Source organism: Athene cunicularia (assembly GCF_003259725.1).
Source record: "Athene cunicularia isolate RWA chromosome 2 unlocalized genomic scaffold, athCun1 chr2_part1, whole genome shotgun sequence".
Classification (NCBI taxonomy): Eukaryota; Metazoa; Chordata; class Aves; order Strigiformes; family Strigidae; genus Athene; species Athene cunicularia.
The window spans coordinates 26,666,779-26,694,252 of record NW_020799095.1 but is presented as its reverse complement, the minus strand read 5'-3'; the positions used below and the strand labels follow the sequence as shown (position 1 = coordinate 26,694,252).

At 37.7% G+C, this 27,474-nt stretch overlaps 1 protein-coding gene across 1 annotated transcript in view; it reads left to right on the top strand.

Moving 5' to 3' along the window:
• Positions 1-251: 251 nt before the first annotated feature.
• The window catches only part of COL1A2 (collagen type I alpha 2 chain), a 40,079-nt gene continuing 12,856 nt past the window's right edge, over positions 252-27,474 (top strand). Inside the window, exons 1-34 of the mRNA XM_026843207.1 lie at positions 252-384; positions 1,039-1,049; positions 1,660-1,677; positions 2,361-2,396; positions 4,139-4,222; positions 5,593-5,649; positions 7,925-7,969; positions 8,071-8,124; positions 8,431-8,484; positions 8,855-8,908; positions 9,407-9,460; positions 9,738-9,791; positions 11,471-11,515; positions 11,763-11,816; positions 11,926-11,970; positions 14,499-14,552; positions 16,051-16,149; positions 16,235-16,279; positions 16,375-16,473; positions 17,011-17,064; positions 17,167-17,274; positions 18,136-18,189; positions 18,295-18,393; positions 19,252-19,305; positions 19,691-19,789; positions 20,403-20,456; positions 21,097-21,150; positions 21,270-21,323; positions 21,414-21,467; positions 22,306-22,350; positions 24,484-24,582; positions 25,307-25,414; positions 26,732-26,785; positions 27,348-27,401. Coding sequence (XP_026699008.1) covers positions 252-384; positions 1,039-1,049; positions 1,660-1,677; positions 2,361-2,396; positions 4,139-4,222; positions 5,593-5,649; positions 7,925-7,969; positions 8,071-8,124; positions 8,431-8,484; positions 8,855-8,908; positions 9,407-9,460; positions 9,738-9,791; positions 11,471-11,515; positions 11,763-11,816; positions 11,926-11,970; positions 14,499-14,552; positions 16,051-16,149; positions 16,235-16,279; positions 16,375-16,473; positions 17,011-17,064; positions 17,167-17,274; positions 18,136-18,189; positions 18,295-18,393; positions 19,252-19,305; positions 19,691-19,789; positions 20,403-20,456; positions 21,097-21,150; positions 21,270-21,323; positions 21,414-21,467; positions 22,306-22,350; positions 24,484-24,582; positions 25,307-25,414; positions 26,732-26,785; positions 27,348-27,401 — 2,139 coding nt within the window. The remainder of the gene's footprint in view (positions 385-1,038; positions 1,050-1,659; positions 1,678-2,360; positions 2,397-4,138; positions 4,223-5,592; positions 5,650-7,924; positions 7,970-8,070; positions 8,125-8,430; positions 8,485-8,854; positions 8,909-9,406; positions 9,461-9,737; positions 9,792-11,470; positions 11,516-11,762; positions 11,817-11,925; positions 11,971-14,498; positions 14,553-16,050; positions 16,150-16,234; positions 16,280-16,374; positions 16,474-17,010; positions 17,065-17,166; positions 17,275-18,135; positions 18,190-18,294; positions 18,394-19,251; positions 19,306-19,690; positions 19,790-20,402; positions 20,457-21,096; positions 21,151-21,269; positions 21,324-21,413; positions 21,468-22,305; positions 22,351-24,483; positions 24,583-25,306; positions 25,415-26,731; positions 26,786-27,347; positions 27,402-27,474) is intronic.

Below are 27,474 nucleotides of genomic sequence, written 5' to 3'. Positions count from 1 at the left end.
CCCGGTGACGGGCGGCGGTAGCAGCGGCTTCGCAAAAGCCGAGGAGACGGAGCGGTGTGTGCGGGGATCCCGCCGTACCGACTGCCCCCTTTATTCCCGAAAGACGTGTAGTCGGCAGTGCCACCATCACCTGGGGACACTGATGGATTGAACTTCACGTTGGTTTGGCAGAGGCAGGCGGTGTTCTGCCGGGCTACATCAGTGCTTTCGATGTTGAGCACTTCATTATTGTTACCTTTTTGCTGGACTGTATGCATCGTCTGAATTTAGTGCGATCATACTTTGCCAAAGTGACTCTTTGTGGAAAAACACCCAACAACCGCTTGGTTAGTAATAATGCCAAATCGCTGTCATTAAAGTGTGCTGTAAGACGTTTTTACCGTGGTAAGTTTCAGCCAAAACAGATTTTTAGTTGCTTGAGATTCAGGAAAAAATTTTTCAAAATTAGTATGTCCAACTAATTAACAAGAGTGTACTTTGGAAGTAAGTAACATACAAAGAGAAAAATTATTTTGTGTTTTAATAGCTTCAAATTGTTCTCTCTTACACACTATGACATTTTACGGGAAATTGTGGAATGTTTAGGTATAACCATTCCCCACAAAAAGTGAGGTGGGGCCAGTTATATTAAAATTTATCTACAATTTAATACCTTCGCATGTGGCAGCCTGTCTGGATTTATTCCTCCATTGCATGCACACATATGTTTAAATATATATATGTGCATTATTTCCCCCCATGGAGATATGTTTAAGCACATTTAGAACAGACTTATAGAACATACCTGCCTTTTTACTGTATCAACCATATTATTTGTTTTAATTTCATTAGCAAGTCTGTTTTGAATTTGAAATGCACAATTTCACCCGTGACTCTTTACAGTTTAAGAAAATCACCTTAAAAGTAAGAAATTACATTAAGAAAATGTTTCTTGTGTTAAGAAAAAAAAAAGCCTTGAAATGTAAAACTTGTCAAATAACCGAATCCACACTCTGATTATCTCTTTTTTTTTTTTTTTTCTTTCCCTTCTTTTTCCAGATGTGAGTGAGGTCAGTATCATTATTTTTTATCTCATATGTAACACTCAACTTCAATTAACAGGCTAGACTTCTTTTTCATGGCAGTATTATTTACTAACATTAATTCCCAATATGGTCATGGAAAGATACCGATTAGATCCTGAAGGGACTGCCTGGAAAGGTACCCACCCCAATTTCTCAAGTGGGACGGCCTTTTTAAGAGACTGCCTTCATAGGTGTAAAGACCATGAGGAGAAAGTAACGGAGCAGTGGTGTTTGGACATTGTACCTGGCAGTTTGGATTGGAGATGACTCTCTTTTAAAGCCAGTCTTACAGTCCAAATTTCATTGCACAGAAGAACTATGAAAAAACTCAGGTGTGACTTTTTTATGCTAGCTTTATAGGCTGTAATAGGTATAAGATTGTCAGTCTTCAACAGAGTGTTCTAATGTATCTTTATTATATAATGAACTCCTAGCCTTCATAGTAATTTAAAACCATAGGACATACTTAAATGTACTGTACTGAGAAAAAATATAGCTATGTAAGAAGATAAGTCTAAGTTTGTACATTATTTTAGTTTAAAATACTGGGAGAAACTGCATCTTTTTTAAAAATTCTCTTCTTTATTTTTTCCAGGCACCTGCAGGGCGGAAGGTAAGCATATTTATTTTTCTTGTGTGGAAATGGAGATGATATCAGACATTCTTAGGCATATTAATATTTTATTGAATATTGGATGAAAGGAAAACTGACTACATTAATTATTTCCAGTGTTCCTTGAGAACAGCAGTAGCACTGAGATGAGTAGGAAGTAAAAAGGAGGGAACAATGGATGCAACATCTCAACACCAGGGTAAATTCAAATACTGAAATAAGTTGCTTTACACAAAAGCAGGGCTAAGCCTACCAAGAACTAAACTGCATCAAAGTAACATTCTTGTTCAACCAGAGTTCCTTTAGAAAGATTTACATGATTTGAACAGTACAGCAATATCCATACAGGTCTGAAAGGCTAAATAGATTTTTGTTTTATTTCTAAAAGTCACTACTGTTAAATTAGAGCCAGTCACTTAGTAGAGACTAAAACCAACTTTGCAAGTACTTCAGTGGATGGTGCAGTGATACTTTTAACTGACATAGTGGCAGTGACTAATCTATTTTCAGTAGCATATTGTGGAAAAAGAATATGCTGTCTGTGGAAAATAGCTATCAGACCTGTATGTGAAGTCTTCTTTCCCTTTTTTTATGTACACTAATTATTTCTAATGTATCTGTTTCCCTTCATAGTCCTGGAAAATTTGTATGGTAACTCATTAAGTTTTATTTTCTTCAAGCAGGGCCCTAGAGGAGACAAAGGGCCACAGGGAGAAAGGGTAAGGATTTAGACTGACATTCATTTGTTTGTGATCTTTGAACAACAGTCATTGGAAGACCAGTAGGAAAAAATTAAGCTTAGGCATTGATGTGAGATTAAATTAATGTACCTGTAGAAGCTTGCATGTACATTTTAATTAAAAAGAAACCAAGTTACCTATGTACCAAATTCTGCCCCAGCACTGTCTCACCAACCTAATTGTGGTAATTGTGTCTGAGCACAGAATCACAGAATCATCAAGGTTGGAAAAGACCTTGAAGATCATCTAGTCCAGCCAGCAGATGTGGTTGAGTTCAGACAGCAGCCTAGCACTCCCAATGATGGTTTGAAAAACTTTTTTTCCAACTGCCCACAGTGGAAAAAGTTCATGAATATGCAGAAGAGAAAGTTGTCACATAAAGACGTAGTCTTTGAACAATATGGTATACGGATAAACTCTCTATACCAAATCTGAATAGACAAAACTAGCTTTGAGGATCATTCATTATCTGTGCCTCCAAAGATGGCTTGAAAAATCTCTCCCTAGGTAGGCATTTGTCATCTACTTTCTATTAGTCAAAGTGGATATTGTACTGTTAAAGGCTGCTGTAAAAGTAACAGCAAGGACAATTGAATAGTTAAATAAGGACAGCTGAATAATTAGTTGTAGCGTTCTTTTCTCTTGCTGAAACCTGCTTTTCTGATTTGCATCTGCATCATTGCTACTTTTCGTAAAGGCGTATTCTGAAATTCATATCCTTATCTGGGCAGTGTGTAGTTATCATGTACCTTTTTTGTATCTTCTGAAAATGAATATGTCATAGTACCGATAGGTAGCTCTGGAAGATTTCTTAGATCATAAAATGCTGACAAACGTAAAGAGAACTATTAGGAAGAGTATATCTGTATGGTCAGCTGGATAGTTGCTTTAGGCTACCACTAACTAAATTTGTTTAACAAAATGAGGTACACACTTTGTCCCGAAGGCACCAAACCTAATCCAGCTCCTTTAGAAATCCATGACTTGTATTATGGGTTTCATCTGGCACTGAACTAGGTCCAAAATACATACCAAATGAAATATCTCACCTCAATTGCCACGATGGCAAAAATTGACCAGCTTTTTGCACTGAGGATGAAAGAATATAAGGCCAAATGTTGCTGGACTGAAAATATGTAATTTCAAGCTGTTGTAAAAGAAGTTCTGACAGTGGTAGCAGAGTAACAATATCAAAAATCTGTAAAAAGGCACTGATTTATTGTCATTGAATTTGCAATTGTACCAGCAAATAGACTAGACTGATTAAAAACTGTCCTTTGACTTACTCTGTATCTATGTTAGTTTGTACCAGTAGGGCTGATCTCTGCCAGTCCTCGGTTGGTCACATTTTAGGCTCTTACTAGCAGAATCTGGCAGGCTGTGTGGGTCCACATGGGTCACTTGGGGTTCATGGGTCCAAAATTTGGTCACTTAAAATGAAAATTCCCAATTTGGAGATTACAGTTTGGTAGCATAGATCCAATATTGCCCCCACAAATCTTCTCAAATATGAAACTACAGTAATTATCTGATACGAGGTCTGGCAAGGCAATGTAATTTCAGGCTATGCTTATTTTCTAAAGTTAACCATTTATTGAAACTGCGTGTATAGCAATGCTGTAGTGTGTGCTGTAGGTGCCTACTTGTTAATGAATTTATCACTGCAGAGATTTCTTTAGCCGCTTCTAATGTTCACTTTATAATCCTCTTTTTGATTCTAGGGTCCACCAGGTCCACCAGGCAGAGATGGTGAAGATGGTCTACCAGGTCCTCCAGGCCCCCCTGGTCCTCCCGGTCTTGGCGGAGTAAGGCATCCAAACTTCCTATTACTGAAACTGTTAATCTGTGCTTTGTGACTAAGACTAAAGGCATATCTGCCGGAAAACACTGCCATTGTATTGGAGAGTAGAGGAAACATTCTCTTGTGATCTGCAAGAAATTGATGGTCCCAGTTCCAATGAAACTCTCCTTGGGATGTATATTTTTCGTGGCAGATTTGGATTCTGTATTTGACAGCGATTTATGCACAGGAGCAAATCAACCCTGTTAATAAGCATTAAATTTATACAGCCATAATGTGTATGGATTAGGAATCAAGTAAATGAAACCTGTGCTTTTAGGCAGATGGGGAAAAGAAACAGCACTTTGTGGTTGGTTTCAAGAGACAGCAACTCCATTGGGATAAGCTGAAGAAGACTACCCATAAGTGGAAAGTTTGTGCTTAGAAGTCCTTCAGAATTTTAGAATATCTTCCTTTAGAATTTTAAATTTTTATCTGTATTCATGCTGCAGAATGTAACTGGACTGTCGCATACACACTTTCTGCAGAAGTGTCCATCATGTATTCTCTGCAGAAGGCTGGCTTTAACTCTTTCCTTGACATTAGCTTGCACAGGCAGCATGAAGACATAGACAGTGTCACACTGATCAAGTTTAAATCCTCCTGCACAGAAGAATACTCTTTTGCCTTCAATAGGAATAGCAATAATTTATTTTCCTAATAGCAACCCCAAAACTGCTTTTGTTAATTTCTATTATTTTAATATACTAATAAAAAAACACAAGAAAGATTTTTGGTGGTGTTGTATAGAACTTTCTTCCATTATAGTGCAGTGAGAAAATGTACTTTACAAAACTAAATGTATATTTGCTTACAAAATTTATATTGATAAAAGATCAAAAATCCAGTGCAGTGTTTCTGAGGCTGCATGCTCCTCAGATCTTTTTGAAGCTGAATTACCCACCTCATCTGATAGTCAGGGGTAGTACATGAATTTTACTTAAGCAATATAGTGAAAAAATATTTGTAACTTCCCTCATTGGAAATGAGGCAGAACGATTTCAGGGTTTCAAGAAAGTTTTTAGTTTTAAATGAGCACTGAGTTTACATTCTTAATTTTCAGTTCACACTGTTGCAGTGCTTCTCTTTCACTGCTGCGTAGATATTTGAAGCCATTGTGTGAAAGGGCCTTCCTAGTAAAATCAAGTCTTTCTGAAAACAAGTGAATAGAAATTTATTTGAGATAGGGCCGTGTTTACTGAGTTTTACGTATGCTGCTTAACATACAGTATAGCAAGTATAGCAAGTCAGGTGACAGATATAGAATGATCATTGTCAATACTTTTTAAAGTAAAATTTTTAGTATTTTAATTTCAAACTTTTTATTACCTACAGAACTTCGCTGCTCAATATGATCCATCTAAAGCAGCTGATTTTGGCCCAGGACCTATGGTAGGTATATGATTTAGTACCTGATAACTTGTATAGATAACGTGTTTAGTATTTTCCTTTGAGCCTAATCCAGCTGCATTAATGCAAAGCATAGTGTTAAAATTAATGTTTTGCTCATATATTGAGTCAGACTGTAAACTGATCCTTTGATGTAGGACAATGAAGTGTTTGAAATACAGCCTTAGAACTTGAAATATGGCCTTATGAGTGTATATTTAGCTTGAATATAGCACTACTGGGTCTTGTGCTTTAATTCTATCTGTTTCCCACACTTTCATGAATCAGTGAATCTCATAATCTGATGTCAGATAACACACTGATATAGTATTATTTTACCCATATTGAGACAGAAGATTGTGTTTTTAGGGATGAGATTGAATGTAAAGCTACTCTCTTGAGCAGACATAGGTCTAGAAAGTAACTCAGTATCTCAGCTCCAGTTGGTGACCATTTCTCTGCCATGACTGTACGACCCTTTTGATATCCTTGGATTGCACAGGTTTGGTAGGAAATTGGCCACCACTCTTGGCTGTCAACAGTTGAATATTAGTACTTGCTACTATAAGGCTCTTCTGATGAGGATTCTTTATCGGTTATTGTATACTATGTCCAAATGAATGGTTAAGGAGTCTGTTGCCTCTCCACATGAATTTCTAACCTTTCCTGATGTTAGCAGTTATTTTCAGGGTACATAGATAGCAGAACATGGGTTAAATTCACCACAAACACTGACATCACAGACAGTGCATCAGATGGGTGAGGACCAGGATGAAGGCTGCCCAGGATTATTCTGGGTCAAGTGCTTGTTTCTATTCCTGAAAATACTGTAATATTAAATGAATTTTTCAAAATATTTTTATATCCATTTAGATGCTAAACATAGGAAAATAGAAGTATCTTTAATCAAGTTCTGCCCTCAGTGTCTGACAATAAATCAGAAAATGTAGATGAGGATTTATTTGGGGTGTCACAATTTCTAAGTTCCAATTTTTGAGTGAGTTAGGGTTCATCTGACAGCAACAGCAGTCGAATCTACCTACTGTGAGGATTTTTTAAGATTCATAACAAAAATGTGTGCAATTGGGAAGACAAGAAAAGGAGAGAAAAAGGATTATGGAATATAATTTCTGAAGAGATTCACAGGGCTTATGCAGCACATATGATTCAGATTGTCCAGAAACAGTTATTTTTCCTAGAATTACTGCATATTTTTACAGCCACAAGTAAGTAAATGCCTGTATTTAATATGCATTTATTCCCCTTAATAAAAAGTATTCAGAAAGCTACATAAGCCATTGAAAAGTTGGCACATGATTTTAATCTTGTAATGAGAAAATCTAAAAGAGTTCCCAAGAAAGTTTTAAAACCAATTAAAAACATAATGATTTCTGCTGAAACATCTTATAAACATTCATTTGGACAATAAAAGCATAAATTAAATTTCAGTTCAAAGTTGTTTGCTTCTTTAGTAAAGCTTAAGACAACTGTTAAGAAAGTGTAGTAATCCATGGAAATTTCCTTTTTAAAGGTGATTTTTGACCCTTTTTTTCCAAGATGTATATAAATTCTAATTTCGGGCAAGGGGAGTATGTTTGTGACTTATTTTGGAGGAGAAATGAAGATAATTGAATCAAAACCAGAAAAAAACAAAATAGTTACACGGAAGTTGATCATTATTTGAAATTGATGTATACACAATACGAGTAAAAGTTGTTTAATTTATTTCCAAAATTATGTGTGAACCTCCCAGTTCATGGTATTACTGCCCTTTATATACCTTTATTTCTCGTTTTACCTTTCTACCATTTTAATGATCTTTTTCTCTAACAGCTCTTCTTGAAAATTACAATAAAATTGGCAGGCCCAAAAATACAACCTTTCTTATGTGTTGTTATGACCTTTGTCTTTAAACTCTGGAAGTTCATGCACTCCCTTCCTTCATGGAAGGGAGAGGGTACATAGAAGAATGAATCAGTGCACTTGCTAACAAGTCAGAATAGATTAAGAATCCTAATCACAAGGTACCCAGCCATAATGGTACATTCTTAATCATCTCACTGGATTCTGTGCTGGTTCATTGCCATTAGAAGATCTGTTTGCACTTGGACTGCCTGTGCAAATTCTTGCAGATCTCAACTTCTAACCTGATTTGGACATTGCACACTGAGAACTGTAATTCTTACCAATATTGCTTAGGAACAGCAAGAATTGGTGTTATAGATGTGTGTTTATAATAGTGATTTTTGTTAAAGCTTTCTCAATTTTTCTCACCTAGGGTTTAATGGGACCTAGAGGCCCACCTGGAGCATCTGGACCCCCTGTAAGTACAGTCTCATCTCTCCCACTGACTAATTAACATTGACATACCTGTAAAATCACAAAATAGCTTATTCAAACACTAACAAAATCTTTCTCTTCTAGGGTCCTCCTGGTTTTCAAGGTGTTCCTGGTGAGCCTGGTGAACCTGGTCAAACAGTAAGTACAGATTTCACATACAGATGCTGTTAGCATTAAAAATAGGATTCCAAAGTAGGCTTGTAATGCTTAGTAATGCCCATTTCTCCAATCCATGTCCATATCCTTGAACATTAGAATTGGGTATTCCTTCTTGATCCGGTTACAGAAACAGAGCTGAACACTCAGATTCAGACTTCTTCAGATTGGAATCATGAAATGCAAAGTCAGTTAGGCTCCAGCTATGGCCCAACTCAAGTCAGAAACCAGTGAAAAGACTTATCTGAAGAAAGATACTTTAAGTAATCTTCAATCTATTTTTAACAGGGTCCCCAGGGTCCTCGTGGTCCCCCTGGTCCTCCAGGAAAGTCTGGTGAAGACGTAAGTGATTATTAAATGTTTCTTATCTCTTTTGGGGCTGTGATTCAACTCTAACATTAGGTTATTGTTAAGCTAAGCATTCTATTGGCCATAATTTGTACACGGTTCTATAATACCAGGTAGAATAAATAAACCCTGGAACAATTATTTTACAGAGATGCTGTATGTTGGAAATGTACAGAAAAATGGATAACTTTGAAACCTCTCTAAATACATTATTTAGCTTCCTGAGTACAGAGAGAAGAAAGCTAGCAAGCTCTTTGTATTTATTGAAAAAGAGAAACTTTACCAGAGTCTTTTTTTAATGGTTTATGTTGTTATTTTATAAAATTACCTGTCTGTCTTAGTGTATTTTTACTGCATTTTTTAGGGTCACCCTGGCAAACCTGGAAGACCTGGTGAGAGGGGTGTTGCTGGCCCTCAGGTATGTACTAATCTACTGAATATAATACAAACCAGTTATCAATGAAACATGACAACACTTCTGAATTGCACCACATTAACAGTCTAGTAATATTCCCTATATGGATTAATCCAATTTCAGTTCTTACTAATGCAGGGATATCATATAGTTTGTGTTCCCCACCCCCACTAAAGCTAGTATAATTAGTAACAGAAGTGACATAGTGAGGAGTTACACAGGAGCAGGTGAGCAGGCACCTTGGCATAGAAAGCTACAACAGCTGTGCTATCACATGTTAATGCATGAAATTTCTGAGATTCAAAACTGGAAAATCAGGTTGATTACTGTTAGTCTTGGAACAAGTCTGGTCCTGGGAGGTTAGGGAATGGACTGTGTTCCTCCCTTGAATGATCATGGTCCAAATCTACTCATTAATTTTATTGAAAGACTTATTCTTTTTCTTTCTTTTTAACTGCGGTATATATAAGAGACAATCATTTATGTCCTGTGTGTTTTTAGGGTGCTCGTGGTTTCCCTGGAACTCCTGGTCTGCCTGGCTTTAAGGGAATTAGAGTGAGTATATACATACTCTTTACCTGAATAGTTAAGACTGAAAACACTTCAGCATACTGAAAACCTCTGGAAATCCCCTCAAAGTTAAGAATGCATGAACCTCTTGGAAGTTTTTAATATCTCCTGATACGAAAGACTGATTTTAAAGAAAAAAAAATAATGATTATATTAAGAAATCATTTTGTATGGAAAGAAGGATTTACCTTTCAAGACTAAGAGTTTGTATGTAGCCATTTGTGGCAAAATATATTTATATTTATTTTTATACTCAATGTAGGGACACAATGGTCTGGATGGTCAAAAGGGACAACCCGGTACTCCTGGCAGCAAGGTAAGGATGCGTTTGTAGCTCATTCTGGTCAAAGGCATATAATGTCCCCTCCAATCAGTCTTCCATGTTGTCATTAACATTGCCCAGCTGCAATAATCTAGAAGTCAGTAGATCTGTGTAGGATAAATAGACGCACCTTAAAATGAGAAGTCATTCCTGGGGCATTGTTCTTGAGCCTTCCTCAGTCAAGTTAGTATTTCAATGAGTAGAGGTACAGAATTTGGCTCCTGATGATTGACTACCCAGCAGCCCTTAAAACTGATTTTGCTATCTCTGCTTTTCAGTGGATTGTATTTTACATTTTTGTGGGGTTTTTTAAATCACACTAAAATGAAAACATCTAATTTTTCTACAAAATTCTGCTGTGTGAGACACGTGCTATAGCATAAGCCTTTCTGCTAAAAATTTGGACAGATGCAGTGCTCTTCTAAATTAAGGTTATTTGATCTTCACAGTCTTCTTCCTTTTTGCTTTCTTTAGATTAGTGCATGTTTGAACACTATCCTTAAGAAAATGTTTTTAAATATGGTCCAGAAACATCTCTAGCAAGCTCCTCTATTAGTTTCTTCTTATTCCATTCCACCTCATTGCCTAATCACAGTGTTCTTAAAAACAACACTACTGCAATATTGGGTTGTAGGAAATTTTAATGCTGCTGACTTACTCACAGGAGATTTGTATTCAAGAATTTTTAACACAATAAAGAAAAACTCAAATACTAATTCTCCCTCTTGCTTGTTTCTAAGAGCTTAGCACTACTTGCTTGTAGAGTTATTAATTGTAACACAGCATTCTCCAATATCACTGCAAGTTGTTAACCTTCAGAAGTTTGATAGAGATAGCAAACAGTCTGTCCAGTCGTTGGAGATTAAAAGCAGATAAAGAAGTTAAGGAAGGGAAAGAACAGTTATTAGTAAGAGTAGTAATCTGACTGGAAATCACAAGCATAATAAATCAGGATCACTCATGATGTAACTGCTGAAAGCAGTGAAGAAAGCAAAAACTTGTGCTGTTGGCCACATTTAAGACTAGGTGCATTTAAGACTAGGTGTATTCAGATATATTCAGGATGGATACAAGCACTCTAGGACAAATCTTGTCACTATAGACCAGCCTAGACCAACTGCAGTCTTGTTGAGAACACTTAATACTAAAGGGAGAGGAGTAATGTTTTAATGGCAGTCACTCATATCTCAGTGTTATTGGTGTTAAGTTAAAAATACCAGTGGCAGATCCTTATTTCCAGCCCCTTGAAAGGAATTTTGTCACCGTAACCTAAGGCAAAAGAAAGCATCATTCTGGTTCTGCTCTAGCTAAAAAGCAGTTGCTGGTTGATCTGAGTTGGAAGTTGGCTATCCAGGCCCTATTTCTTAGGTGTGTACTACAGAGTAAATAACAGAATAAAGAGAGGAGGTAAAGAAAGCTGAGATGGGTGAAACAACTTGCTCTGATCCTCTTCATCCTAGAGGATTCCAAGCGGCTGTGTTCCAGTATATGCAGGGACAATCACAGTCTCTGTACCCTCAGGACCTGATGTGCTGTTATGGTGCTGTAGTGCAAATGCTACAGAAGACAAAGGCAGTAGGATTCAGCAGTTGAATATCTCTCTAGATGGTGGTGTGCTGTCTGTCCAAAGCATCCTGAAAGTAATTCATGCCTGCAAACTTTCTTTTTCATAGGGAGAACCTGGTGCCCCTGGTGAAAATGGTACCCCAGGACAACCTGTAAGTATTTACTGCTTCTGTGGAAAATGATAATCTGATTAATATGGTTCAGCCAGCATTTTGGTTAATTTTTGTCATCAGTGACACTCCAGCTAGCTGGATACTCTAATGTAATAGTGTGTGAATGCTTAGAACAGAATTGCCTGCCTGCAACACGCTTCATATAGAGACCTAGCAGAAGAAAGAAAAAAAAAGTATCTTTCTTCAGTGAATAGGTATAAATGAGTGTATTTAATTTTTCCTTTAGGGTGCTCGTGGTCTCCCTGGTGAGAGAGGAAGAGTAGGTGCCCCCGGACCAGCTGTAAGTGGCTTCCCATCTATGTTTGTCATTATGACCAGCCACTTACTGTGGCTTTTTCTGATCTTCGAACCTCTTTTCAAACTCTGTTTATCATGTTTGCTCCTCACAGGGTGCACGTGGAAGTGATGGCAGTGCTGGCCCCACCGGACCTGCTGTAAGTTTCAGTCTTGATCTTTGACAGTCTGGTTCCATTAGGCCTTGTGTCCTTCTTTCTATTTATAGAGGATTTCTTGGTCTTCCAAGAAGTTGGATTGCGTGGACATTTTAAACACAGTTCTTTGTTGCTTATCAGACAGTCACAAAAGAATTATTAAAACATAAACACTTTGCAGATAATATCCTGAAAGCCTCAGGATTTATATTAAACACATCTGTATCAAAGGAAACAAATATTCTCTCATTTGCACTGGTGAGTTCATAGGGAAACACCCAATGAACAGAATTCTCATTTCCAATAGTCTACAGAACAGTTCTCATCCCAAAACTAAAAGAGGTTTCATACCTTTTAAAGATACATATCATGCACGTGTTGTAGATGACTGTAATTATATACATCCTGAAACTATTCTGTGCATTCCAGGACATAGCTCTGCACCTGCAACGTTGTCCTGTCTGACTAACAGGAGCTAACCTTTTTCATTCACCACTGCTACCTGAGCTATGTGAGCTAGTGTGAAAGGCCAATAAGATCCAACTGTCCTGATCTGACTGGTAAACAATAACTATTCTAATAAGTGGTAATCCAGTGCAGGTTTGTCTGTTTAAAAGGAGTTAGTGTTGCTATAGCATATCACTGACTTCAGTAAACCTCTTTTATTTCAGTGAAATAAATGTGTGTACAAGGGTACAGTTTTGAAGCTAAAAAAATCAGGAATAGCCCAGAATAGTTTTTCTTTCCTGCCTTTAAAATTTGAGCCAATGATGAAACTGTAATTTGTTCTGTTAACTTTGCTAAAGTTGATTTTAATACTTCTTGTCACTTGAAATATCTGTCGTGCTTTAACATAGTAGAATGTTAGCATAGATGTGAATTTCACTTCAGTTCTCCCATATGGAGTATTTTAAAAATATATGTGATTGGGCCTTTAAATTGCAGGCAAACAGAGACCTTATAGCTAAGATCTGATGTTATACTTTATAGTAGAACCAAAACATTTAGCTATCTTGAAAGCAATTGATCTACTATAGGACAAATACTCTGGAGCTGCTGGTTGCAGAGGTGTTACTCTACATGGGCAGCAGCAGGCAGTTGCATTGGGTCCCAGTGTCTTTGCCAGGCTAAAGTTATTTTACACATACTTAAGTTATGATTCTGTAACGTTCTATAAGCATAGCACTTACTAACACTAATTTTTTTTAAAAAAAACCTAAATTAATGTTTTATTCTCTTTACCGCTGATAATTTAAAACATAAAAAAGGGTCACTCCAGTGGAAATTCTGGAAGTTTATATTTTCATACATATATTAAAGGGCATTTGGGTTTGTGTTTTCTTTTTTTATGCAAAACCAGTGAGAATTCCAAGTACCCAGTTTATAACAAACACAATAGGTTATAGAATGGTGGAAGCTAATTCCTCTTTGCTATACCAGCTGACCCATTTTATTCGTTTGGATTTGTGTGGCAGTTTTATAATAAGTATTTATAACTGACAGATGTTAGCTCACAAAAAAGTAGATATCAATCCCCAATAGCTATGTATGAGTTGCATATTTCATTAATAATTTTGAAGAAAAACTATCCCTTTGTATTTGTATGCATTAAAGAATAACAAAGGCTATGAATCCATCAGTGTATCTTCTCTTATGGTGTCTGGGCACTGTACATTAGGAAGCTTGTCCCATCGTAATTACAAATCCCACAGCAATAGCTAGACAGAGTAGAATCAGTAGAAGACCCTCTTCAAGCTGATGAGCCATTGCCTTTGACAAAAAAAGCACCCAATTTAATGAAAAGGCACTGGGGCTGCACATGTTCACTGCCTCAAAGTGTATACTCTGGCTATCAATCATGATTTCTAATCCATTTGCATGTCAGAATGAGTTTCTGCCCTCAGCTGCTTTTAAACCTGATGCAATTTCTAGTACATTCTTACTGACCTCAATGTAAGTTATGCCAAGCACTGGCTTATAAAGTGTCAGAGAGATTTTTACCAACCCTCTTCCCATGTGTGAAGAAGGACAAAGGCTGTCATCAACACAGGGCTCTTGTGTGTGACCAGTAGGCCAGAAGGACTACTGGTGTGAAAATGTACACAGTTACCCCTGCACAGAATATGTGTTGGAAACAGCCACCTAAGACTTGCATTTGCAGGATGCAGTGCTTCCCTGCATTCATTTCGGGATTGTACAGCAAGACATCTTGCCTTGCAGATGCTTGCCTCTGCACATCCTCTATTTATTCTTTCTCAGGTGTTTGGCCTGAAGGCAAGGTTTTACCAATTGTTGCTTAATTCACACTTCTTTAGCTGCAGTGCAAATGTTATTCGGCACTGACCTGCTCTTAAGTGTAGTGAACCAAATCTGTCAGTTTGGAGTTGCAAAAGGCAGCTGATATTCTGAAATGGTAATATGTGGAAGTGTCTAAGGAAATGTGCATTTTTTTAATCTGTTTACTTCAGCAAGTAAGATACTTCTGTCATTACTTAATACCTTTACAGAACTGCTTCCCTTTCATTTCCTAGGGCCCTATTGGTTCTGCTGGTCCTCCAGGCTTCCCAGGTGCTCCCGGTGCTAAGGTATGAACATCTGATTCTACAGGTACATTTGAAAGTGAAGATGAAATATCATAACTAGTATTGCTAGGCAGCAAAAAACACCCTCTCTGAAACTGGAGTGCTTTCTTATCAGTTACAGATCAGTTATATCAGGATGAGGATGAATCCCTGCAGTATTCATATATGAATGCCAATTCAAAATACAGCAGTCATTTCACAGCTGAATATAGCTGCTAGGCAAGTTCAGGAAGACTTTTTTTTTTTTTTTTACTGCTTCCTATGTGGTGCAGTTTTATACACTTTGAAGGGTGACACGGATCATGATAAATAAGCAAAGCAGTTTACATCAATTTACAGAACCAGTGGAGGACCAAGAAGCTGCAGCTGAATATCGCGCTCCTTCCAACTTAAGTTCTTGAAACTGGAGAAACTGCATTTAAACTTTTCAGGTTTAGGGCAGTACCATTTTGCTCTTGCAGACTATAACTTAGATGGTTTCAGTTTATTGCATTTTTTTCCTGGGTAAGAGTCTCGCTATTTTGAATTTTACTTTGTCCAAGGAAGGACAGAGGTTTTTGGGCAAGAGTATTCCATATCCTGCATTTGCAAATTTCACTGACCATTTGCCAAGAAGCTCAGAGCTGCATACACTTACACATAGTGTGATGCAGTTTTTCACCCTTATCACAAGTACAGAAACTCCATGCTACAACAGACAAAACTCTTATGTTGATCCACCTTTAGAAATAAATAAAGTATTTTTTGCTAGACCTCTTAATATTAACTGCAGGGAAGAGAAGGAAAAATTGTGATACCATCCTAGTTATTATTGTTAAAAGAATTTTGGAAATCATGAAGTCTTCTCTGATGCAGATGTCAGTGTGGTTACAGCATGTAATTTCAAGAGAAGACTGCCTATGTGTCCTAGGTGAACTCTGACTACTTAAAGAATTGCTGAAGAGAAGTTGTCATTATATTCAGTTTTTTGTAGTAGACTTAAGAAATACAAGGTTCTGAGAGTAAAACCAAGAATGTTTTTTCCTCTCATTTAGTCCACTGTGAACACTATCCTACTGTATCCTGATCAGGCATCGTTTTGCATTTTACATCAGTGCAAACGGCATCTTAACATGCAAGACAATGGTCAATTACATCTCATACACTGTGGGGTATCTCAGGCCAAGGCCAGAGGCACATGACTGCAGATAAGACTGGAATCATCATTCTGATTTTCTAGATCAACCTTCTGTGTAATCCTTGGCAGGAGTATAGCTTCCCAGATGTGCTGAGCACCTGTTTTTCCTGTGTTAGCCATCAACTTCAATGGAGCCTAGCTAGATATCCCAGCTTCAGTGCATTTAAAATCCAGTAAAAGCTATCAGCTCCTTGATTTCCTGGCCTCTGAAGGGGGAATATGCATATATGATTGCCTTCTTAAAGTCAGTCTAATATAGGATTGATCCACCATTGCCCTAACACTGTGTACACTGATAGAGGGCTCTGTTCTTCTACCAAACAGGGTGAAATCGGACCTGCTGGTAATGTTGGTCCAAGTGGTCCTGCTGGTCCAAGAGGAGAGATTGGACTTCCCGGTTCTAGTGGTCCTGTTGGCCCTCCAGTGAGTAATTTGCCAGACTTTATCTACTGTTGGATAGGTGCACATGAGACTCTGAATTAACCAGTATTGTTATGTTTCTTAATAGGGCAACCCTGGTGCTAATGGTCTTCCAGGGGCTAAAGGTGCAGCTGTAAGTACAGCCATACTTGTTCTAAAAAAACAATTCAGTTATTGCAACAGAAAAGATAGTGGGATCATAATACCTTTTTTCCCTCTGTTGGACAGGGTCTTCCTGGTGTTGCTGGTGCTCCTGGTCTGCCTGGTCCCCGTGGTATTCCTGGTCCCCCTGGCCCTGCTGGTCCTAGTGGTGCTAGAGGACTTGCTGTAAGTGGCCTTGTATATTGCATGTCTTCATTTGAAAATTGGGCAGTGTCCACATCTGTAAAAGATGTCCTCTGGATATATTTTTGTATTTAATGCAGACATTTCTTCTTGCTCCACTATAATAATTGTGGTTCATTTCTGTGTCTTGCTGCTGGCTTCAGATGCTGAGGCTGAAGAGGTTCACTTTGCACTCCCTTTGAGTGCAAGGACTCTTAAGCTCTGTCCATGTTGATACTATCAAAAGAGATGTGGCATCAATCTCACAATCAGGCCCTCAGTGGGTATCCTCAGTAGGAGAACCAGCCCTGAATGTGTCAGAGTTATTGAACTATGACTACTGGTGTTTCTAAGCATCTTTAACATGTTTATTTTCATGCCTGTTAAACCAAAAATAGTTATGTTCATTGACTGTTTATCACAATAGAGGCAGGCATGGTGTTGTATGATTAAAGAGTTTTTTGAAAAAGCTGTCCAGGTAGAAGAGAGATTTTTGGAATGATGCCTAATTCTATGATCTCTTTTTGTTTTGGACTGCAGGGTGAACCAGGCCCTGCTGGTGCCAAGGGAGAAAGTGGTAACAAGGGTGAGCCTGTAAGTATGACAACATGTGAAGGTTTTTTCAATGAAAAAGCCTGACAGTATCTGCAATACAGCATCTGATTTTTTTTCTTTTCCTCTGTTTACCTGAAATAGGGTGCTGCTGGACCCGCTGGCCCTCCTGGTCCTAGTGGTGAGGAAGGCAAGAGAGGCAGCAATGGTGAACCTGGCTCTGCTGGTCCCCCAGGCCCTGCTGGTCTAAGAGTAGGTTTTCTTTTCATGTTCCAGAAGTGAAGCAAAAAGAAAAGAGGAAATAAAGCTAGAGTCACAAAGGCAAATTAAGTAATTATGAGTAATTAAATTTACATTAATGCTGCTAAGCAAAGATCATTTGCAATTCTGAGCCTTTTGATTAGTTGGAACCAAACCTATTTTTGCTTCGTATTAATGCCATTTACTATCTTATCCCTGAAGTGATGAGAGGTTGCTTTGACTTATTCAACATGTAATATTTAGTTAATTATCTTTGATTATTCTTAAAGCTTTGTGATGGGATTTAACTGCTTAAAACAGATAATTGGCTCACACATAATGTGAGACAAAAGGTTTCAATTCAGCGTCTTCAAGGGTGCCTAGTACTCTTTTTGAATGGGTGAGGAAACCACTACATGTACTTTGGGAGGCATGTGGCTTCATGCAGGATAAGAATTCACAGGAAAATAGGAAAAATGGCAGTATGACCACCAGATTTTTTTGGTAGAGATAAAAATTCAGCATTGTACCTTAGATAGGGTGTACAGAGTCATAGAGAAGTCAGTAGCTCTCTACAGAGAAGTGAAGGTGGGCCAGGCTGTGATCCTAGCTGCTGGCTAGAGCCACTGTTAGATGACAACAAATACTGAAAATGCTCTGATACAAGCAGATTAGAATTTAAAGAAATCTAAAGGAAGTGAGAGAGATTTCTTTCACAATACACATTTACACTGAGGTGTGTGTGCTTACCGCTGCACTTAACTCACATTCAGCAGACCAGCTTAGAAAGCTGAAATTTAGCAAGCACTATACACCTTACAGGAACAGATTTATTTCTTTCCCTTTCTTAATTTGTTCTGTGTCCACTTGCAGGGTGTGCCTGGATCTCGTGGTCTCCCTGGAGCTGATGGCAGAGCTGGTGTCATGGTAAGACTTTTGTATGGGTCACTATTTCTAAACCATCTTCTTTTATATACAGATGTGTGATGCTTTTTGATACCTCTGCCTGATTTTATTTATTTATTTTGGTAGGGACCTGCTGGTAACCGTGGTGCTAGTGGTCCTGTTGGTGCTAAGGGTCCTAATGGTGATGGTGGCCGTCCTGGTGAGCCTGGTCTTATGGGTCCAAGAGTAAGTTTGAACTCTGTGGTGTAAGTTTGAACTATACAAAAAGAAAATTACTTACATTTTAGTGACAAAATTATACATAAATCCAACTGCAAAAATTCAGCCTGTGCTAACCACAATTAGGGCACTTCCACTACTCTATTGAAAAAACATCCATGAGGAAATAATTAAGAAGCATCAAAATTTTATTGAAATTACTTTCTTTTGTATGTGGTAGCATTTTGATTACCTTGTTGTGGAGCAGTGCCCCCTTATACTGGATCGACTTCTAAGAGAGGGTTCCACTTGTGATTATTTACAGAATGTGATTTTTATGATCACAGATGAAGTGTGTGTGCCCTCTTCAACTAACTAAAAGAAAAGCAGACCCTGCTAAAATGATGTGAGATGGCTGATCTCAGTTATTTCAATTTTATTTTGCAAGTGATTTCACTGAAAAGAGCCATTCACTTTTAGTGGATGCTGCAGCCAGATTATGTCAGTATTGTTTTCTCATCTTTAATCTACTCTTTCTCTTCCTACCCCACCCCATGAAGCGAATTTTCAATGCACATGTGAACTATTAGGCATCTGCAAACATTTAAGCACATTTTCTATGAAAGTAGAGACTAAATGAGTTTATCTGAGTGAAACGGGTACTTACCTATATTGATTTTCAACTGGCATGGGAGCACACATCAAATTAAACTTTTGTGTGTTTTAGATGTAAACTTGATAGGATAATGAAGTCCTGTTTCCACAGTATATATTGATAACTTGGTGTCTGTCTGTGTATGTATGCATACACAGAGAAAAAAAAAATTGGTTAACTGTCGGGTGAGTTGATTTCCTTCTAAAAACATGAAATCTTTACTTTCTCAGGGTCTCCCAGGTCAGCCTGGAAGCCCAGGCCCTGCTGGCAAGGAAGGTCCTGTTGTAAGTACCTTGCTTCTCATTGTTTCTGCACTGCATGTGAAACATAGACATAAACTGAGATTTTAAAAAGCAGACATCTTAGCACTGAGCTCTAACACAACTTTGTGTAAAACCAGCAAGATTTTACAACCATATAACCCAGAAGATCAGTGAGAAACTTCCCATTAATTTCTGTGGGTCTCAGGTCAGGCCTGTGTCCTGCAAGGGGGAGAAGAAATACATAGTTCTACAAAAAGGAGGAAAATGGAGGAATGCATGAGAATGAAATATATAAACAATGTTTAAAAGTTAAATGACATTTGCTTCCTGTCAGTACACATTTATCCTAAAACTGAACTCTAATTAAATTACCCCAGCCACTTAATAGTATGATTTCTTTTTCTAGGGTTTCCCTGGAGCAGATGGTAGGGTTGGGCCAATCGGTCCAGCTGGCAATAGAGGTGAGCCTGGCAACATTGGATTCCCTGGACCAAAAGGTCCCACTGTAAGTACAGGAGAGAAACTTTTTATTACTGTGAAGGTATTTCCAGACTAATCTGTAGGTCCCTAACTCTAACAATCAAACAAATTTCCCTGTGATGTCCTGTACTGCTTATTGGATGGCATCCACTTACATTCAAGCATTCTGTTTTAAATTATTTTCCAGTTATCTAAAATATGATTATGCAAATGAAGAATAATTTAGTTTAGGAATATTTGGACACTGAAGTGATTAGAAAAATATATGTCTATATTGTAATTTCTGCATGTCCATTTTATCATTTTTGTATATACACTTCAGTAAAAGTTCTGTTAGGTTTGGTCACCAAGACAAAGTTTCAGTTACAGAGTATTGTTATTTAGCCCAGTCCAAAGCTCACTCATTTAGAAGAAAAGCTACAGTGATTTTCTTTTGAAAAGAAAAGACATTTATTTTTGAGCTATTCTTTCTAAGTGATTCAACAAGGCAGGTGGAGCTTGTGGGTGTTTTAATTAGGGTTAAAGAAATATTACAATAAATCTTCTGGAAATGAGACTATCAGTCTCTGTTTAGTAGTTTAAATGGAATCTAACATGAAATCTTGGTTAACTTTCATATCTTTTTCTTTCAACTTCAGGGTGAACCTGGCAAACCTGGTGAAAGAGGCAATGTTGGTCTTGCTGGCCCACGGGTATGTGGATATGTTTTCTTTATCAACCTCCAGAGAGAAAAAAAAGTAGATTTTCAAAACCTCTGTAATGAGATAGCATTCTCTTGTGCAAGCATGAATAGATGATGAAATAGAAAAGCACTTTGGAATGCATTCATCTAGCCTCATGTAAGTGGAGACTATCACTTAAGGGATAAATGAAAACTATCCTTCCTGGGTATTAATTGGGTAATTAATTATGGGGTATTAGCTTCCTATGAAGAGGAAAAAGTAGCACTGCCCATGAAAATTTTTGAGGACAGTGTCTGGTTTCTTAATTTATCCTGTAAACTTCCAACTTCTTACTGATAGTTGACAATAATTCTTCCATTTAGGGGACCAAATAATTGATCTGTTGTGGGAAAAATGCTATGAGCAAGGTTCCTATAGTCTGCAATTCAGAAAAATTTTCTGTAAGGATAAATGTGCTGCAATAAATAAAACAATCACAGAATTTAAAATTGTAAGCATCTTTAGTCCGTTTGACAGTGAAGCTCCTCCAAGTAAACAGCTAAGTTCAAAATACACATCCAGAGACCTTTGGTTTTGTCACAAAATCACTTTAGAGAGATTAATAAGAAACCAAAACTTTGCTAACAGCTTTCTACTTGAACACATTTAGGGTGCTCCTGGTCCAGAGGGAAACAACGGTGCTCAAGGTCCTCCTGGAGTCACTGTAAGTAACAGTCTCTACACAGACCCATTTTACTTTTCATTAATGGGACTTCTCATTTTAAAATTCGTTTTCCTCTATTTCTTCTTCCAAGTTAATCACTTGTTTTTCATTCCATCCAGGGCAACCAAGGTGGAAAGGGTGAACAAGGTCCCGCTGGCCCTCCTGGCTTCCAGGTAAGTAACGATGTGCTCTTATTTATGGTTTACAAAGCATGAAGTACTTCTGCCTTAACTTTATTTGTATTCTTGTTTCTTTACACTTAGGGTCTGCCAGGTCCCTCAGGTCCAGCTGGTGAAGCTGGTAAACCAGGCGAAAGGGTGAGTGACAGATAGAGTGCTCCACAAGTAGGGGCAGGCATTGCATAAGCAGTATGTTTACAATTGCACATGTGGTGAAGCAAGAGCCTGTTAGATCCATTTGCCCAAAAAAAGCAATCCGTGTTATATGCAAAGTTTAATAGCCCCTTTTGTTAAAGCTAGCCGCAAATGAAGAAGGTCCGTTGGAATTCGCAACATACAATTTTTTTAAAGTTTTGGTATGAAACTGAGCAAAGCCAGTCCTTTGCTTTTCAGGCCTTAAGCAACAATAGAATATGCTCCCTCCCCCAAAAGACAAGACAGTGCATGAAAAATATTTTACTTCAAATTTCTTTTGAAATCTTCAAGGTTCAATCTAATCTGCATTACTCCAATTGTATGCTTTTGCAGCTCAATTGATTTTGGTAAATTTACAATGACATACAACTGAAGTAGCTCAGTGGTGATTCAGGCTCTTGGTTCTGTTCAGTTAGTGTGTGATGTAATCTGCAAATTGTGCATCCTGTGTGTCATAACCACCTTTAATGTTATAGTTACATCCTCTGTGTCCCTGTAAAAGAGTTAACATTGCATGTACCTGAAAAATGAGCTTGGAATTTAATAGCTAACTCTTTATTCAGATGAGAAATTATTCTCTCATGTGCTTTGAGATACTGTGCAGCTATATGAAAAGGGTGGGTTTTTTGTGTATCTAAAAGACTGGGTTTAGTCTGAAGATTTTCAATATGCTGCTGCAATTTGAGAAACATTTCTACTTACTGCTAAGAAACAAAGCACAACTTAAGCTAATAAATTTGATTGAGAAAACAGCTTTACCAATACATCCACTCTCTTGTAGGGTCTTCATGGTGAATTTGGTGTCCCTGGTCCTGCTGGCCCAAGAGTGAGTAATGTGTTTGAAATTTAGTACAGACTGTCTTAATAATGTATTCAATAATAGTAGCTATATAGATTTCCAACTTTCTCAAGACAAACACCTCTTCTCAGTTATAGAATACAGTGTATTGCAGCAAACTCCCAGCAACAAGGAAGAATTTTCTCTGCTCTTTGCATGTGTCAGGGTGTATGATTATATAACACAATAGTTACTGGTGTTAGTAAACTTCTAGATAAGCAATATGAATATTACCCAAGTAAAGATAATGTGTTAATGTACTCTATTAATGAACTTCACAGTGAGAATGTGGATGACAATAGACTGATCCTACAGTGTTACACTGAGGCCTTGGTGCATGTCAGATTTTCTCAACTCCAGTGCCTGTGTACAGACCTTGTAGCCTGACCATTTCAGTCATACTATCTCTCTCTAGCCAGCTCCTAATGCCCATGTAATGTCTTTGAACAAATTGTTGGCTGATTCCAGAGCCTGGAATAGTCAGAAGATACTGCCTCCTACTTTTCTTTATTCCTGCACTGCGACTAAACATCTGTAAAGTGATTTGTGTAGAGCCTTTCCTGCATGACAAGAAAGTCCCATTTCTGCAGAGTAATGAGCAGTTTACAAAATACTCAGTTAATTGCTTTCCAAGTCCACCTATATTTAAACTGCTTCTGTTGCTTCCTCTTTTCTGCTGACTTCCAGACTAAATGTATTCATGACAAATATTCCCATTCACTCTTACCAGTTATGTCAGTCAGTTTAAACAGCACTTTACCTCCCTATATTTAGTTTCACGAAGCTGTATTAGTAACCACGTCCTCTTTAAACTTTTGTTTTGCTAATCTATCCAAATTCCCTTTATAATTGTAGCAGTTATCTGTCTCTGCTCTATCTTGCCTTAAGCATCTCATACCCAGCCAGAGTGTATTTCATTCACTATTCCAACTTAGGTCTTACCGATGCTCTGTACAACAAAACTAACACTTCCTAAAAATACCTTACTGTTTGTGCTAGATCACATTTGCCTTTTTCACATCTGCATTATATTGTTGGCTATTGGCTATCACTTTTCCATTTCTGTCATTTTCACCAGGTGAGACCCCTATTTACATCAGAAATTTTCATTTTTGGTGCCTAAATAAAAGGCCTGATACTTCACATTCTTGAATTTTGTCCCACTTGTGCTGTGAACAGCAATCCAGCAGGTTGTTCACTTCTTCCTGTGCAACATGCCAACCCTTCTTCCTGCTGATAAGAGCTTCCACCTTTGTGATATATGGATGTTTTATAAGTATCTTTCTTCCTTTTCTGCATCCCTGTCATTAAGGAAATGTATGTAAAAATAATGAAAAGATCTATTAATTGGGGAACATCACTGCAATATAAGTTAGCCTTCTGCATCGTTGGTGCTTTTTAGACGTGTGCTATCTCTCCCTGAGCCATTTCTTTGACCACATTAGATTTCTCATACAAACTCCCAAATTCACCAGCATAACTAAAAACCTCCATTATGCCTTAGCAGATGTCCAGCTTGATCACACCATGATAATTTGAGATGTCTTTAGTAAAACTGATATTTCTATCTTTGATAGATCTATTGTGCTTTTAAGCCCAGTTCCTGGCTACTTCCATGTCTCCAGATGACCTCTGTCTCAGAATTTATCCTTAAAGTTGTTACAATGTAGAGGTCACATTAATAGGCTTTATTCTCCAATATTCAGCAGGCATTTGCAACTGTAAAAATAAATTTTTGCCAATTACTATGGCTTTAATTTAGCTAGAATCTATTAGCTGCCCTCAGATTGATAGCAGAAGCTCTGTTTGACAATAGTATGCAAGACACTGTTACTAGAAAGAGCACAGTAGCCAAAATCCATGTTCAAAAAGTACTTGTACTTTACTGTCAGCTGTTACCATGATGCAAGACTTCAGTACTTCACTTTGCTATATTTGCGTCAAAAGCTAGAGCCAATTCTTAGGACTAGTTTAGTTAATATCTGCATGATTCTAATATAGTTCATAATGGTTTGTTTAGATAAAAACATATCATGTTGTCAGTGCTACTAGTTAGTGCTCTTAAACCTCTAAGCTATAGAACAATAAAAGGAAAAACTCAAATCAGTCTGTTTCCTGCAGGGTGAACGTGGTCCTCCTGGTGAAAGTGGTGCTGTTGGTCCTGCCGGCTCCATTGGAAGCCGTGGTCCATCTGGCCCACCAGGCCCTGATGGTAACAAGGTAAGCCCTTTCCAGCTGCCATTGCCTTACTGTTGAATTCCTGATGAAGGTGATCCAAAATTTTCTTTCTTAAGAGCATAAGTGATTAGTGGTAATAGGTATTTCTATATGCTATAGCCCCTGTGTCATTTCTTCAAGTGGTAAAGCTCCATCCCAGCTAGTCTACACTAATATTAAAGGGTTTATGTTTAGCACTATAGATGATGGAAGGCGAACTCCAGTTTGAACTTAGTTTGAATACACCTTGTCATCTGGGCATACTATTATTCTGTTTTGAGGTTGGGTCTAAGATTTTGGCCAAAATTCATGCTGGCTTCCATTTATACCCACCTCTACTTAGACACAGGAAGTTCTTGTGTCTAGTAAGCAATATTTTCCCCAAAAACATTAGGACAACAATGAGCAGTCATCTGCCAAAATAAGGTTGGCTTGATGCTAGCTGAATATGGGTCTTAGTTTTCATCACTTTCAGGGGCAGTCTTTCTACAGAAGTTTGGTTTGCAACATGGGACACCCTAGAACCTCAGGAGCCCACAGAATCAGAGAGAGTGTTCATGTCTGGCATCTTGGCTAGCTGAAAAAGTAAAATAAGGACAATAGCTTAAGACAAAATACTACTACTCACACTGTTTGCAACCAAGCAGAATGGTGGGCAAAGTAGTAATGACAGAATTTTGTTCCAAATTGAGTGAATGATTTGACCCTGTCTTACATGATATGCTAGGGTGAGCCTGGCAATGTTGGTGCTGCTGGTGGTCCTGGTCCTGCTGGCTCTGGTGGAATCCCAGGAGAGAGAGGTGTTGCTGGTGTTCCAGGAGGCAAGGGTGAAAAGGTAAGGTGGACAACCTGCTTTGTTACTGCATGCACAGGTTTGGGAGATGCTTGAATGTCATGAACTTAAACCTGCAAGTTACCTCAATGCAACTTTTATTTACTGAGAAACTGTTCAATAAATAGAGGGTTTGTTGGTTTAACAGACTGACAGTCTTTTCTAAGGTTGTATTTTGATCTTTTCTCAGCATTTGGAAGTGGTTTAAGTGGCAGTTAGTTCTTCACAGGATTGGTTAACAAGGATCTTTATGAAAGAAATACTAAAGCTGTCTTTGAGTAGAGGTTTTATAGTAGGAATGGGCCTACTAATCACAAAGAACTGAGTCTCTCATCAAATCCTTGACTGCTCTAGGTGCAGTGACTATGGTATAAGTAAATCAGTTACAAAAATTTTGTGATTATATCAGTTTTCCATAAAATCAGAAAACATTTTAGCCAATTTAAGCCTTTATATAAAGCTGTAAAGTCTGGTTGCAGGTTGTGTTTCTACCTCTGTTTTATCCATATAATTATAAAATTGGTTTTTATCTTGCTATGTAAATTTCATTCCATATTTTCTTAAGTTCATTATTTAAACTCTAAACTGAGATTTCTAGAACTGCTTTGTTTTCTTTTTGTACTAAAAAAAATCCAGTCATTTAGCAGTTTTAAGAAAATTAAGATAATTGCTTGCAACTTTTTATAAAACACTGTGTACTGACATGCAGATTAATGCAGAAGAGTAGGATGCATTTAAAGAGATAGAACAGAGTGCTGGTCTGATTTCTTGACAGTAGTGATGGCCTGGATATAATTTTTTGTTATATGAAACATATGGCATTTTATGTGACTACTCATATGACATCATTGTTTTTAACAGTTATTCTCTTGCTTCAAATAGCAAGTGTAACATGAATACTCAAAACAATTTTTACGTATGGTTATTTCTTGACCAAAATAAAAGGAATTTTGAAGGGGGGGATTTACATTCATCATTTGGATTATGCATCAACTTGGTTTTGAATTTTTAATTCCACACAAAATTCTTGCCACCTGAGGGAAACTAAGTAGGTTTCCCATGAAAGAGCCAGGCTCATAATTCTGAAAAGCCTCTCATTCCCCTTTGTCTGCAGATTCTCACTTTGCAAGTCAGTACATACCCAGCAATAAGAATGAAATAATAATCAAAGTCCATTCCCCCAAAATACTAGCATGATAAACATCTCATATGATACGCAAATGATACGTGGATACTCAGCAAACAGTTCAAAACTTCTTTCTTATAAACTATTGTCTTTGTTACCATTATAATGTTTTTTTTCTCCTCTGTGTATGCTAGGGTGCCCCAGGTCTGAGAGGTGATACTGGTGCAACAGGAAGAGATGGTGCTCGTGTAAGTATCTTTTGATTCTACTTGAGTTTGCCTTGCTACGCCTCAGAATTTAAGTGACTAAAAAGGACTTTCAGGACTTATATTTTCTACTGTACTGCATTTCCTCTTATATCCGCTCACTTTTGATACAAATCAATATGATTTTGTTGCCCCTTGTCCATGGATGTTTGAATGTGGGGGGAGAGAGAAAAGTGATCACTTCTCATGCACAAAAGCAGAGAAATGATGTCAGCAGAGAACCTGGTATTTCAGACAGCTGTTCAGTGTGACATTATCCTCTTTAACTTCTTGGGCTCAGCCCAAACACTTAATTTTAAAGGCAGCATGCAAAACCAGACAAAATTATCATGAATTTGAGATTTTGGCTGCATGGTCTAGAATTCATACTTGGAAAGGAAAATGACAGCATAGATTATTTTATAAAATTATGTGCTCTTTATAGTGAAAACAGCTGGAAGAAAGTCACACACTTGTTTCCATAAGGAAACAGAAAAAAAATATTAAAAGCAGTCACTCCTGCTTACATTGTGTTAGAAATGGTGTCCTGTCTCTTGACTTATAGGGTCTCCCTGGTGCTATTGGTGCTCCTGGCCCTGCTGGTGGTGCTGGTGATCGGGTAAGTCTACTTTTTGAATGACAAATGTTTTGATTGTTTATACAGATTACCAGGTATGAATGAGGAGGAAAAA